The 12,275-nt window shown below is 36.7% G+C and overlaps 1 protein-coding gene across 1 annotated transcript; it reads right to left on the reverse strand.

The window, feature by feature from the left end:
* Positions 1-298: 298 nt before the first annotated feature.
* Positions 299-11,276, reverse strand: LOC149175295 (sucrose synthase 4-like). The gene is made up of 15 exons (XM_089419577.1): positions 10,681-11,276; positions 8,320-8,452; positions 8,021-8,172; positions 7,425-7,617; positions 6,680-6,798; positions 6,181-6,397; positions 5,801-5,896; positions 5,283-5,456; positions 4,208-4,324; positions 3,932-4,098; positions 3,364-3,588; positions 1,824-2,004; positions 1,409-1,653; positions 1,019-1,157; positions 299-889 (listed from the first exon to the last, which is right to left on the reverse strand). Exons 1-15 carry the CDS (start codon positions 10,776-10,778, stop codon positions 824-826), a joined length of 2,322 nt encoding a protein of 773 aa, XP_089275703.1. The 5' UTR covers positions 10,779-11,276; the 3' UTR covers positions 299-823.
* Between the last annotated feature and the right edge of the window lie 999 nt (positions 11,277-12,275).

Here is a 12,275-nt window from a genome sequence, read left to right on the forward strand (position 1 = left end):
GTTTATAAGCATAAGACTAAGGAACCAGAAAATGACATCTTGCCACTGTGGCACTGCACTTATCAATTTTCTTTGTTTACTCATTGAGAAAATGACATCTTGCCACTGTTGCACTGCAATAATTAAGAATGTCCCCATGTTGCAGAGAGATGTTGAAGTTTATAAGCATAAGACTAAGGAATCAGCACAAGTGATGGTGGAGATAGAATTTGAAATGTAAGTATATCTAAGAGAGACATGCTGACTGCAGCACTTATACCCCAAATTTTTATATATTGACATATAGTCTCAACACTCATTTGTTAAAAAATATAATAATATAAATCATAACTGTTTAAATAAAAACAATTGATTCACATAGATGGGGAATTAAAATATCTCAAAGTGCACCGGTTATTCAGTCGACTTCTAGCAGAGACATGGTACAAGATATTGTGCCTCAATCGATGGTTGAGATTGTACTCCAATTCAAAATGTTGATCAACAATTGACATCATCTGTCAATTGTTGTACGAGGAAGTTGACCCTCTCGAACTGAAGGATCCCTTAAGGAAAAAGCCTTGCCACTTCCATCGGATGACCATATACTCCGAATATTTTGTAAGTTACAAGCCAGTGACAAGGCAAGGATGATAGAAAACACCCATCATGCTGGCCTCTCCATAGAAGATAGAAATACACGAAAACTTCGTACAAAACTTAAAAGGACATCAATCCCTGCTCACATATTCTGAATCTCGTAAAAAAACAGTCTTAGTTTGTCACTTCCACTCAGTGCTTATTAACCAGGGGAGGCGCTGTGGAATTACACATCTCTTGCATGCTATTCTGCACTCTTCTCTTCCAACCCATCAGCACTTTCTTCAACAGCTAATGGCACAGTTTTAACCTGCCCATAAAAGTAGACATTCACAAAATCACATTAGCTTCTCCATGTTTTCTCAATCTAGTACTAAACAGGCCAAAGGGAACCATAATGCCCACATATCCACAAGTCAAGTGTTTTAACAGCACTAACCAGATCTCTGTACTTTAAGGTGTAAAACATCTCTAAATAGCGGCGTGTCTCGCGTCTTTCAAGTTTCGATACATACTTCCAAAAGCCATAAACTCCAGAAAGTGTCATTAATTTTTCAGCATAAATCTGCCATGTATACCTGCAAAAAAATCCACTCCCAACACCAGATTGAATCACGTATACTGCACAATATAATATAACTATCCTGAAGATTTGACTGTCATTGCTGTTTCCCTCAGCAAGGCAACTTACAAATAAAATGGATAACATTTACTCTTCAATGCGAAGCAGTGGTAAAGCAGACTGATAATTACCAAATAACATAAACCTCTTGGTTATGACAAGGAGAGAAGGATATAAGTGCACCAGGAAATCAGGCCTTAAACTTACCTTTCATAGATACGCTGTAAACCAGCATTGGAGATCTTGTCCCAGCAACTGGGATCTGATTTGCACCTCTCAAAAAACTCGACAATGTATTCACTTGCAGAAGCACCGTGGTAGGGATCAATATGAAATCCTGACACCCCATCCACAATAATTTCAGCAGGACCTCCATTACATGTTGCAAATGTAGGAAGACCACATGTCATTGCCTCAACAACAGTAAGCCCAAAAGCTTCATAAAGTGCAGGCTGAAACATAACCATGACAGAAAACATTGATGTCAGTGATAAATTCAATCCATGCAGAGGAATGATCAATAGCATGATAGGTGTATATTTATAGATCAGAAATTGAAAAGCTTGATATGGAACCTCCAGCTGCAGGATTCTAACTTGAAGACTGTAAGGAAAAACCTAACCTGTATAAAAGCACCCCTTGTGTCACAGATGTAGCGGTACAGTTCACCATTCCGCACTCTATTCTTTTGTGCGCATATCGGCCATCGGAACTGACCATTCAGGTTCTTTGCAAACCATTCAACCAGTCCTGTCATGTTTTTCATAAGTCTTGCCATAGAAAAGATAATGGGCTTTTTGCATCTTTTGCAGTTATTTTAGGATATGCAGAAATTTTAAATACTCAATCATCTCTGCCATGCTTTCTTTTCAATATGTTCAAACGTTGCAAGCATGATTCACTCTCATGTAGTGAAAAAATCTCCGACTTTTGATATACTTAGGAGTCATGTCTCAAAGCATGTTCGACCAGACACAACCACTATGGAACACACACACTTAAGTGTTACAACCAGACTCGGCCTCAAGACTCGGTCGGTAATGACTTCTCAATGACTGTCGTTGTAAAAAATACCATTTTAAACATAATTTTAAAGATTTTCATTCAAGTTTCCAAACACAAAACATTATAATATACATGGAAGACAACCATTCAATTCCATAATAACATACCCTGCATGGAGACTGAGTTATTGTGGGTGTTTGTGAGATACTGAGCTGTGATGGGCTGAGTGCCTGTTCGCGGAACATGCAGAAAAGATATCATGGTCCAGCTTTTGAGAGGACGTGTTGCTGATTAGAAGACTGTATAAACATATTGGCATGTACCTGAAGAACATTACAAATGCACCTTATTTTGAGGATATGCAGAAATTTTAAATACTTCAATCATCTCTGCCATGCTTTTTTTCCCTGAATATTTCTAAACGTTTGCAAGCATGAATGCAGAGATTCTACTACTTCATCAGTGATTCCTTTAAAAATAATCTCCGACTACATTGAAGTGATATACTTGCAAGGATCAAATCATAGGCATCTGAGGCCTAGTTAAGCATGAATTCTTAAACAACAAGAAATGAAGCACAATGTAGCAAAAAGTGCATAGAGTGTGTAAGATTGCATCACATTGGCTATTTGAGTGTGATTTTCTTTTGATGTGCAACCCCACTGATGCATCCAAGTGAAAATTTGCTTGACCCTACTTACCTTTACCAAATATCAGCAAAAACATGAATTGCTGCCCAATGACTCGGCCGAGTCAATACAAAACCGAGTCATTGCTGACTCGGTCAGCCGAGCCGGGTCATCAACCTGTGGGCTAATGAAACGGTCAGAAATTCCGTTTCAACCCGCCCGTTTTGTAAAACAATGATTCTTACTAACACAATTTAATTTCAATTTCAATACATAGAAAGACTAATAAAGTGCAGTCAAAGTAAAGAAACCCGAGAAGAAAATGAAGTGGGATATGAATTATCATCATCAGGTTCCAAAACAATCATTTTCAGCTTTTCCAAGACAAATAATTCACCTAGAGTAAGATGAATCGCAAAATCCTGAATCACCATTTAGGAATACACCTATCAGAGTAACAAACATTACTAGATGGGAGATGTCAAAAAGATAGAATGAGAAAAAACTAGCATGGAGACTAATACTTACATGTGTTCAGCTGTCTGTTCAGGATTGAACAAGAGTTCCTCAATTGAACCATGTAAAGCAGTAAGACGATGCTGCTTCTCTGTATAAGGGAAATAAATCTGCATGTCTGCTCCAGGAGAAACAATGTTGAATTTGGGATCAAAAACATCAATTCCATGAACCACACGATAAAGACCAGGAAGGGTGAAAGCAGTGTGGCTCTCATACTGTCCAACAGTATCCTTGCTGCAGCAACAAATTCATATATTTTAAATGTATGTACTAAAATACCGATTCCTTATAATAGGGTCAAAATAAGAAGAAGAAAAAAATCCACTTTTTGATTTTCACATCTCACATATTTAGAATACAACCCTCGGAAAGGATATAATAGTTTAGTAGATTCAAAACAAATAAACATAAGTTTCCAAATGCTCTCTAAATGATAAAAAAACATCCACTTTTTGGTTTTCACGTCTCATATATTTAGGATATAACCCTGAGAAAGGATATAATAGTTTTGCAGATTCAAAACAAACAAATAGACATAAGTTTCAAAATGCTCTGTAAATGAGAAAAAACATCAAACCTTCCAGCAATCTCTTGATATGTGCTAGTGATAATAAAATCTGCATGATTCATTGCAATTAGATCTGCAGTAAACTGGCAAGAGAAATGGTATTTTTCTTCATATTTTTTCCAGTATATGTCTGAATCTGGGTATTTGGTCTTCTCCAAAGCATGGGCTATGTTGCACTGAGATGACAAAGATGAAATATTTTTAGATTGATATTTTTAAGGAGAAAATCAACTCGTTTTCCATCTGCAGCAAATATAAAAAAGTACAATGGCAGGTGAAACAGACCTGAGTGATTCCTTGTCTCTCTGAAATCAGAGATGCAACTAAATTTCCATCACTGTAATTGCCAATGATCAGATCAGGTTGACCTTTTAGCTCTGCGGTTACTTCATTTAATACATCCTACAATAACATGCCAAAAATCAGTTAAGGCAGAAATTACTTAATGCAAATGGTTCAGCATCAAGGTTACTAATGCTCATTGCCGATCCTTCCACAATGCCTCATGCTAATCGTTCTACTTCAGAAGCATTAAGCCTAATACTAACACTTTAAAATGGGATAACTCTATATACATCAAATTTAGCATCATCTATATAAAATAAACGACCCACCTAAAAAGTTGGGGGGAAAAGGCCTTTTTCCTAAATACCATTTAAATTTCAAATTAGGTACTTAATTTACAATTCGTTGCAGTTTCATAAAAACGATTCTTGTGTAGGGAAGGTAAAAACAAGTCACCATTAAAAATAAACAATTTCCCAGCTACAATAGGCTATTATTCCTGTTTTTGCAGCAGTTGCACAGGCAGTCCCAACAGGAAGCAGCATCTAACACTGTCACAAAAAGCAGTTTTACAAACAAGAATGGCCCATATTTTCAGGATATTACTTATGAGCAAGTAGCAACCAACGAGACTGTAGTTTCAGGTCTACAAAAATCCTTTAGATAAAACCATGGGGACATTTCCAACTGCAGTAGGGGTTGGAAAGGACTTTGCATCATTGCAACAAGTTAGATGACGGAATAGGGCCAAGGCTGTGGCTTATAACTAGGAGTCATGAGGTAGACACTTCTTCCAATGACCATCAAATATCCGGTGTAAACTACTTTGTAGTTGTGATCTGTCAATATTGGGGCACAAAAGCAACAAATAAGTTGTGTATGATCACTTGTTTTTTGCATTGATGGTGTTTCATGTCAGAAAGTTTACTCCAAGAGTTGTTAGTTTATTTTTTCAATTGAGTAACAGCATGCTACAACTTGAATTGCACTACTGCTGAAAAGGATACGTGCAAAAACACTGGAGGCAGACAGAAAATATTAACAATTTCAATCTTGACAAGTCATCAGTTTTTACCTCTGAAAATCTTTCCAAGTAAGGCCACACATCAAATCGAGAAACCCATTTCTGCAGAACTCCTTTTTCTGTTCTAAAGGGTACCCGGAGTATCCTTGAATGTTGTGTTCCACCAATTCTTTCAATTCGTTGATTGCATGTTGTACCATAGGCCTCAGGAATCAGCCGAGTCACCTTGTAATGAAATTTAAAAAAATGCCAGATAAAAATTAAAAAATTATATATGTTGCTAGATTGCAATCCAATAACCTATGAAACCAGAATAAATTACAACATTTGAAACTAAACACAGACACAAGTACCACAAACACTAATGCATGGGTGTAACAAGGTACTTGGGTGGACGTGTATATGTCTAAGGTGGCCAATTTACACACAATGGTCTTACATAATACAAAAGCACCTCCTTCATCAAATTTTAGATTCCAGATTTTGTCATGGTCAATAATTTAATCATATCAGGTCACTGCTAATTTAAATACACTAGTCATAATGTGTGTAACTGAGTAGTATTTTACCACAATAATTTCAGGTTTGATGTCCAATCCTTGATGTTTTATTCTCAGCAACATTTCATTCTCCAATGCACGAACTTGATCAAGTATATACACAACCTGTCCTCAAGTAAGAACATGAAAGAAAACATTTCTTTTATAATCATGATAGCTTTTTAGCACAAAACAGCAAAAAGGATTTCAAATTTCAATCAATACTGTGTAATACTCTTTTCATCTCAAAGCTTTGGCTGCTTCTTAAATGGATATAATGCTAATTATTTTCAGTTTCATTTTCATTGTTAAGATAAAAACCAAAATCAAAGCACACATTCAAAATATCATCAAAAGGAGAAATCTATGATCACAAGGAATGTATATTGCAATCATAAAAATCTATGTACCTGTCCACCAGTGTCTGGCATTCCTAAAACATTTGCTTGGCCAAAATAACCATGAGGTGAAAGAATCACAACATTAAAGACCATAGGAATCCTTCCTAGAAACGTTTCTAAAGTTGATGGATCAGGGGCCTGAAGAGTCTCCAAGAGCAAATGAATCATATCCAAGACATGTTCCGCATTGTCTCCCCATCCTTTTTCCAATCCCATTTCTTGTAATCTGTCCACACCATAGTCAAGTAAATACCAAACACACCAGAGTTGAGCAAAAACCAAACAACGGCATTGACATTTGTATTTCTCTCCTATAACTATAAACTTTGAATCTTCTTTCCAATAATATTCATTCATCTTGAAATACATACTGCCATAGAAAAGATAGCAAAGCACATGCTAACATCAATTAAGTACTCCAGAAATCCTTACAATCTCACTCTTTATCTCTCTAATATCTTGAATAGAAAAAGAACATATTTGTCATAGAGGCAGTCATGAAAATTACTTGTATTCAAACTCTGTATATGGTGTATTCTTGGGGAACTTTTTAAGATGTTCCTCTGCCTTTACCAAGACTGAGCGTAGCTTGGACAAACTTTGTATTCTCTCATTCAGCATCAGCTTCTGCAAGTTAAAATGGCACACATTACACTTGCCCAATTCTCAACATACTGCAAATGAAAAATTGAAAAGAGCTCAAAACCAAGGACAAATCCTTTTCTAACTAAATCAAAACAAACAGTTTACTGACAAAATTTTACATCTGGGAAGTGACTCTTCTATGTGCTTAAGCTGCAGGGATGATTCTGTGAATTTTGTCCCACCTTCAAGGACTCACATTTAACAGGATATTCATATATTTAGTATGATGCCAAATTCATTTTAGAAAAAAATATAGAAAGATAAGTTATTGTCAGCAAAATTCAAGTATAAATACAAAAAAACATTTAGAAAAAATATGCAAAGTACTGCAGGAAGATAACCATCTTCGCAATTACATTTCTTCTGTTTAGTTTGATTTGAACTGGAATCTGAAGCAATTAAAGATATACTTTTTATAAATAAAAAACAGAAACCTAAACGAAAGATGAGGCACCCCCATGAATATTTAATCAATTCATATTCTGTATCTCTAGAACAGCTAGGCCAACTTTCTTTGCTCTTTGTTTTAGATTTATTTTGCATAGAATACATTGGTATTAAACTATTAAACACAATGATACAATGTATGAACCAAGAAATCAAATGACCTGGCCTCTGTAGCTGTGTGCTCGAAGGAAATCCAGCAAGGGCTGCATGCTTTCTCTATCATGGAATAATCTTGAGGACAAATGCCGATTGAGAAATTGAACTCCACTACCAATGGAAGATGGCCGTGTTGGGCGAGGAAAAGATTCATTGAAGGGCTCAAGGTCTAGCTCCAATGCATATTTATCCTTGACACTGCAAAATATAAAACCGTATGATTTGCTTATCCAAGTAAAAGAGGACTGAGTCTGTATTTGTGCACCCGTGATAATATATAGAGAAGATGGAAGAGAGTGACATACAGGTGGAATTATACCTTATACCCCTATATACATGCACCTAAAGTGGAAATAAGTGCATTTGCAAGTATCTATTGACAAGGTTTACTACTTTCTTCTTTTGTGTTTAGTAATGACGGGAAAAAATCAAGGAAAATGAAAAATAAAAGAGATATAAACAGAGAGCAGCTGTGATCTTCCAGAAATAATTTTACAATTCACAGAAATTATCTGGTTATGAGACTCAGTATATCATTGACAACATCCACATTTACTGTATTTTGTTTAAGGCACTATGGGTCCATCATGTAAATCACTACCTTTCATCCACAAGGTGCTCCTTGAATTCCAAATATTCAGCCACAGAAAGCTGTTCAACAGCAAGTTCATCAACATTGACACGGACATAATCCCACACACCAGGCCTTGGCCGTACTGCAAGAACAATCCATGGTGGAAGAATGATGGCCTCCTGCAGCATATGTCATAATGATATGAGTAACAAATAACTACACATACATTTTGCGATGAGTACAATACACTGATGTTGAAATCTACTGCTCAAGGAAATGCAATAATGTTGTATGACTTTTAAGCAATGAAAAAGGTTTGACTATACCTGTGTGGACCTTAACACATCTCCAAACAGCCCATATTTGAGCGTTTGAAGTTCATCATTCTCTCCCAGTACCTCTGTTAGTCCATCTAATAAATGATGAGGCTGCAAGATCTTCTTCCCTTTTGCTACATATCTGCAACATTAAACAAAAATATCACCCTTCAGATATAAGTTATAACAGCTTACCATGTCCAGTGTTATATAAATTGTCCTTGTTAGTCACCTCAATTTAAAGATAACGTATTATTTAATTCTTTAACCTTTCCTAAGTTCCCTTCTGGACCATTAGAAGAACATGGATTGCACAATTTTTCTTTTAAGAATTGAATTCCTCCTATAAGATCAAAGCAGCAAGTTTTCTCTGACATGTTTGAAAAATATTGTATTTACAAGTTTTACAGCATTGGCACAATCAACATTTCTCCTCCAGGAACACTTGATCGTTCTGATTCTGATCTTTAGTTGGTGACACCCAAGGCTTAAACATAACTCCACATGTATTATGTGCCCATGCTTTCATTGTGGCTTATGGTTTGCACCACACATGTTTCTATTAATTGTAGATATGTTTTAATTGCAGATATCTACCTTTCTATTAACATGGGTGGTACTTTTCTTTTATATCTACAATTGGTTGATAAATCCCTTTAAATGGGTGGTAGACGAAGATGTTTCTATTCCATATTCTATCTCAGGAAACCATGTTACCACCCACATCTTGCAAAGGTTGTCATTCAGACATGAACTGTCTAAGTTATGATGGGAGCTCAAGAACTTATGGCCATCCAGGAGAGAAAAACCTACCGGGAAGAACGCTTTGACATTTAATGATAAACTCTTAAAAGGCATACTTGGATAAGGTTGGATGAAGTTCAGGTTAATCAACCAAACTCATCTAAATAGAATCGGAATTCTTAGTCCATCTCTTACCATAAGGACAATCTAGAAAATACAATTTCTCAACACAAAATAATGCTTCTCCATTGGAAAATCCTTTACACAGCTGTCCATCCCATCACTCTGGCCGATTAGAGAGCGTGCAAATAATGCCGTCTTCTAGCCCCCACCGCCTGAGAAAGGAAGGAACAGGTGCCTGTTCAGGAACAAAAAGAATATAACTGCTCTGTATCAAGTATTGTGGGAGTCTCCATGAAAATCCTACAATACAAGACAAAAAGTGTATCTCCCCTAGTAACAATGTAAATTTCTGATGACTGGACAAGAACTACAGTTTCCCTCAATGAAACATTAGTGGTACTTCAATAACCCACCAAAAGAAAAAGAGATGAAACAAGGATACTGCCAAGTTAAAGCCCATCCTGTTAATTCCATCACTCATAAGGCCCGATCTTACAAACTGGGACCTAAATTCAACGTTAAGTGAATCTTACAGTCAAAGACAACGTGGTTAATTGCAGTAACAAACGTCAAGAAAAAGATCAAAGTTCATCAGATAGTGGATGAGTTGTAGATAGAAAACATTGGGACTGATGCCTATTAGGCAGAAATCAGACCCGGCCTTAGATGGATCTGAGCTACTAGTATCCTACCATGAGACTTGTTAAATTTACAAATACAGAAATGCTTGAGTTGTAGAGAATGTAAGAACAAAAGCCAATTAAAAAGGGCAATTTGGGACTGATGCCTATCATGCAGAAATCAGACCTGGGGTTAGATGGATATGAGATAGTAGTAACTTACTATGATACTAGTTCAATTTACAAATATAAAAATGCTTGAATTGTAGAAACTATAAGAACGGAAGCCAACTAAAAAGGTTATTGCCCAAGAGGTAATCCTGTAAAATGCTCCATAAGTACAATAAAGCAACCATAGTAATTTCGTCCCCCAGATACACCTAACAATTGCTGAAAAAATAATTGATAAGAACCACTATTGACCATTTGGGCATATCCATCTTAGCCACAGCTGCAACCAGTCTCAGCAAGGTGAACTGATCATACCATTTTCCAGGATAGGGGTCATCTCAGACAAAAGCACACAATGGGAACTTAACAGACTACGCCAACCAACCTTACATCATACACCCTTCAGCTTCTCTATGCAAGACACCCTCACAAACTTACAATCCGCAGTGCCCTATTAAAATCACAAAGCCCACCAGGAATACCGTGCACCCACAATCTCAACATATAACCTAGATGATAATCTCAGAACCCCATGAAGAACATAAATACCCAATACACCTTACACCCCTAAACAACCTTCTTGGGGCTCCAACTCTTAATACACAGACTCCACAGTTATATTAATGCAGGAAAATGCAGACACTGAACACTTCTAAATATCTCATAGGCGTTTTGATAAGACCATTCGCCAGGGAAGTAAAAGGGGATTTACCTTGAAAGCAGAGACACTATTTCATTCCGGTGCTCAGAGAGAGTATCCTCAACACGCTCTCGAGAGCTCAGAACACGGGTCAGCGTTGCAGCAACCATATTTTCCTTTTCCTCTGAATGGATGCCAATACTACCGAACTGCTATTTGATCTTAGCTAGTAACCCTATCAGAAATTTGATTGATCCTCTGATAACAGCACTCAATTCTGGGCACACTGGAATAACAATATAGATGTAAAGCAGAGAGCTTCTAGAGAGTTTGACAAATGATAACAGAATTCAAGCCTATGCACGCTAGCATAACAATATATTCCTAAAACTTTTTAGATATTTAGAAGCCAAGAGCTTCTAGAGAGTTTGACAAATTGGCAATAACGGCTTTATGAAAACAATGCTCCGCATTGCAGGTAACAGAAACAGGTCGAGTAAGAAGCGTGGAAGAACAGGATAGGAGCAGGGGTATTTATATTCACCGAGCAAATGACCCAAGACTGTAGCCTGTAGGTAAACTAACTTAAAATATAATTAAACACAAACAGAAACCGGAAGTCAAGTCAGGGAAGGAAAACTTGCTGAATCAAAAGTGGGTTCCTCTCAATTCCTGGATTTTATCTAACTAGCTATCCCCTCACCTGAGGGTGGAAGTTTCTTCTACGTGGCTGTACAAGTTGGATTTTCGGTGGCAGCTCTGCAAAACTGCATTGCGAAGATGGAAATTTTCAATTGGCCTGTTTTTACTAAAACAGTGAGTCGCCACGCCACTGGATTTGTGAGTCAGTACAGAAGGTGGTAGCATGTTGAGCTCAATCCAGCAATGAAATCATCGTGACTGTTAAGTTGTCAAAAGCTGGGGGCCATTTTTAGCTGAATGGGTGAATTAATGGATGTTCTTGTCAATCTCTGTACCTATTGTACCTAGCATCCTTATATAAAAAGATGTATCCGCACATGCAGCAAGATATCTGATATTGCGTAAAATTGAGTCGGTGGATTTCGGCTGGTAGTTTGGCAGACGCCCATGGTAACTTTCACACCATTTACTTGGGTGTCTAGGTAACCGGGGATTCGGGGTTTTAGATATATCTTTGAGAAGGGCAAAGCCCGCGGGTTTGAGGGAGATGCAAGTTTTCATAAGCCATGGTTTTAAGTTCAAGATATTTGCCATTGAAATTTCGACGATGCGTTGTCGGTTGAATAGAGTGTGCACTGAGAATTTTTCGGTATTTAAGATTCCGAGGATCTGTGGTTTGTTGAGTAGAGTTTGCACTGAGAATTTTTCGGTATTTAAGATTCCGAGGATCTGTGGTTTGTTGAGTAGAGTTTGCACTGAGAATTTTTGTTGAGTAGAGTTTGCACTGAGAATTTTTTGGCCATGTGGTGAATTGCAGCCTTAAGCATTCCTTGGTTTATAAATTTCAATATATTTTTATTATATATATTTTTAATAAATTATTATATTATTTTTATAATTTTCTTTGTTAAATTATATATATTATTTTTATAAACATAATAATTTGGCGTATTTTTTTATTAATAGCTATATAAAATATTTTAATTTGAATGGTTTGATAAATAATTTGTTTTTTTGGTGTGTGT

This window comes from Pinus tabuliformis, chromosome 4_1 (genome assembly GCF_031772625.1).
Source record: "Pinus tabuliformis cultivar Carrire ecotype Pingquan chromosome 4_1, CPIR1, whole genome shotgun sequence".
In the NCBI taxonomy this organism is placed as follows: Eukaryota; Viridiplantae; Streptophyta; class Pinopsida; order Pinales; family Pinaceae; genus Pinus; species Pinus tabuliformis.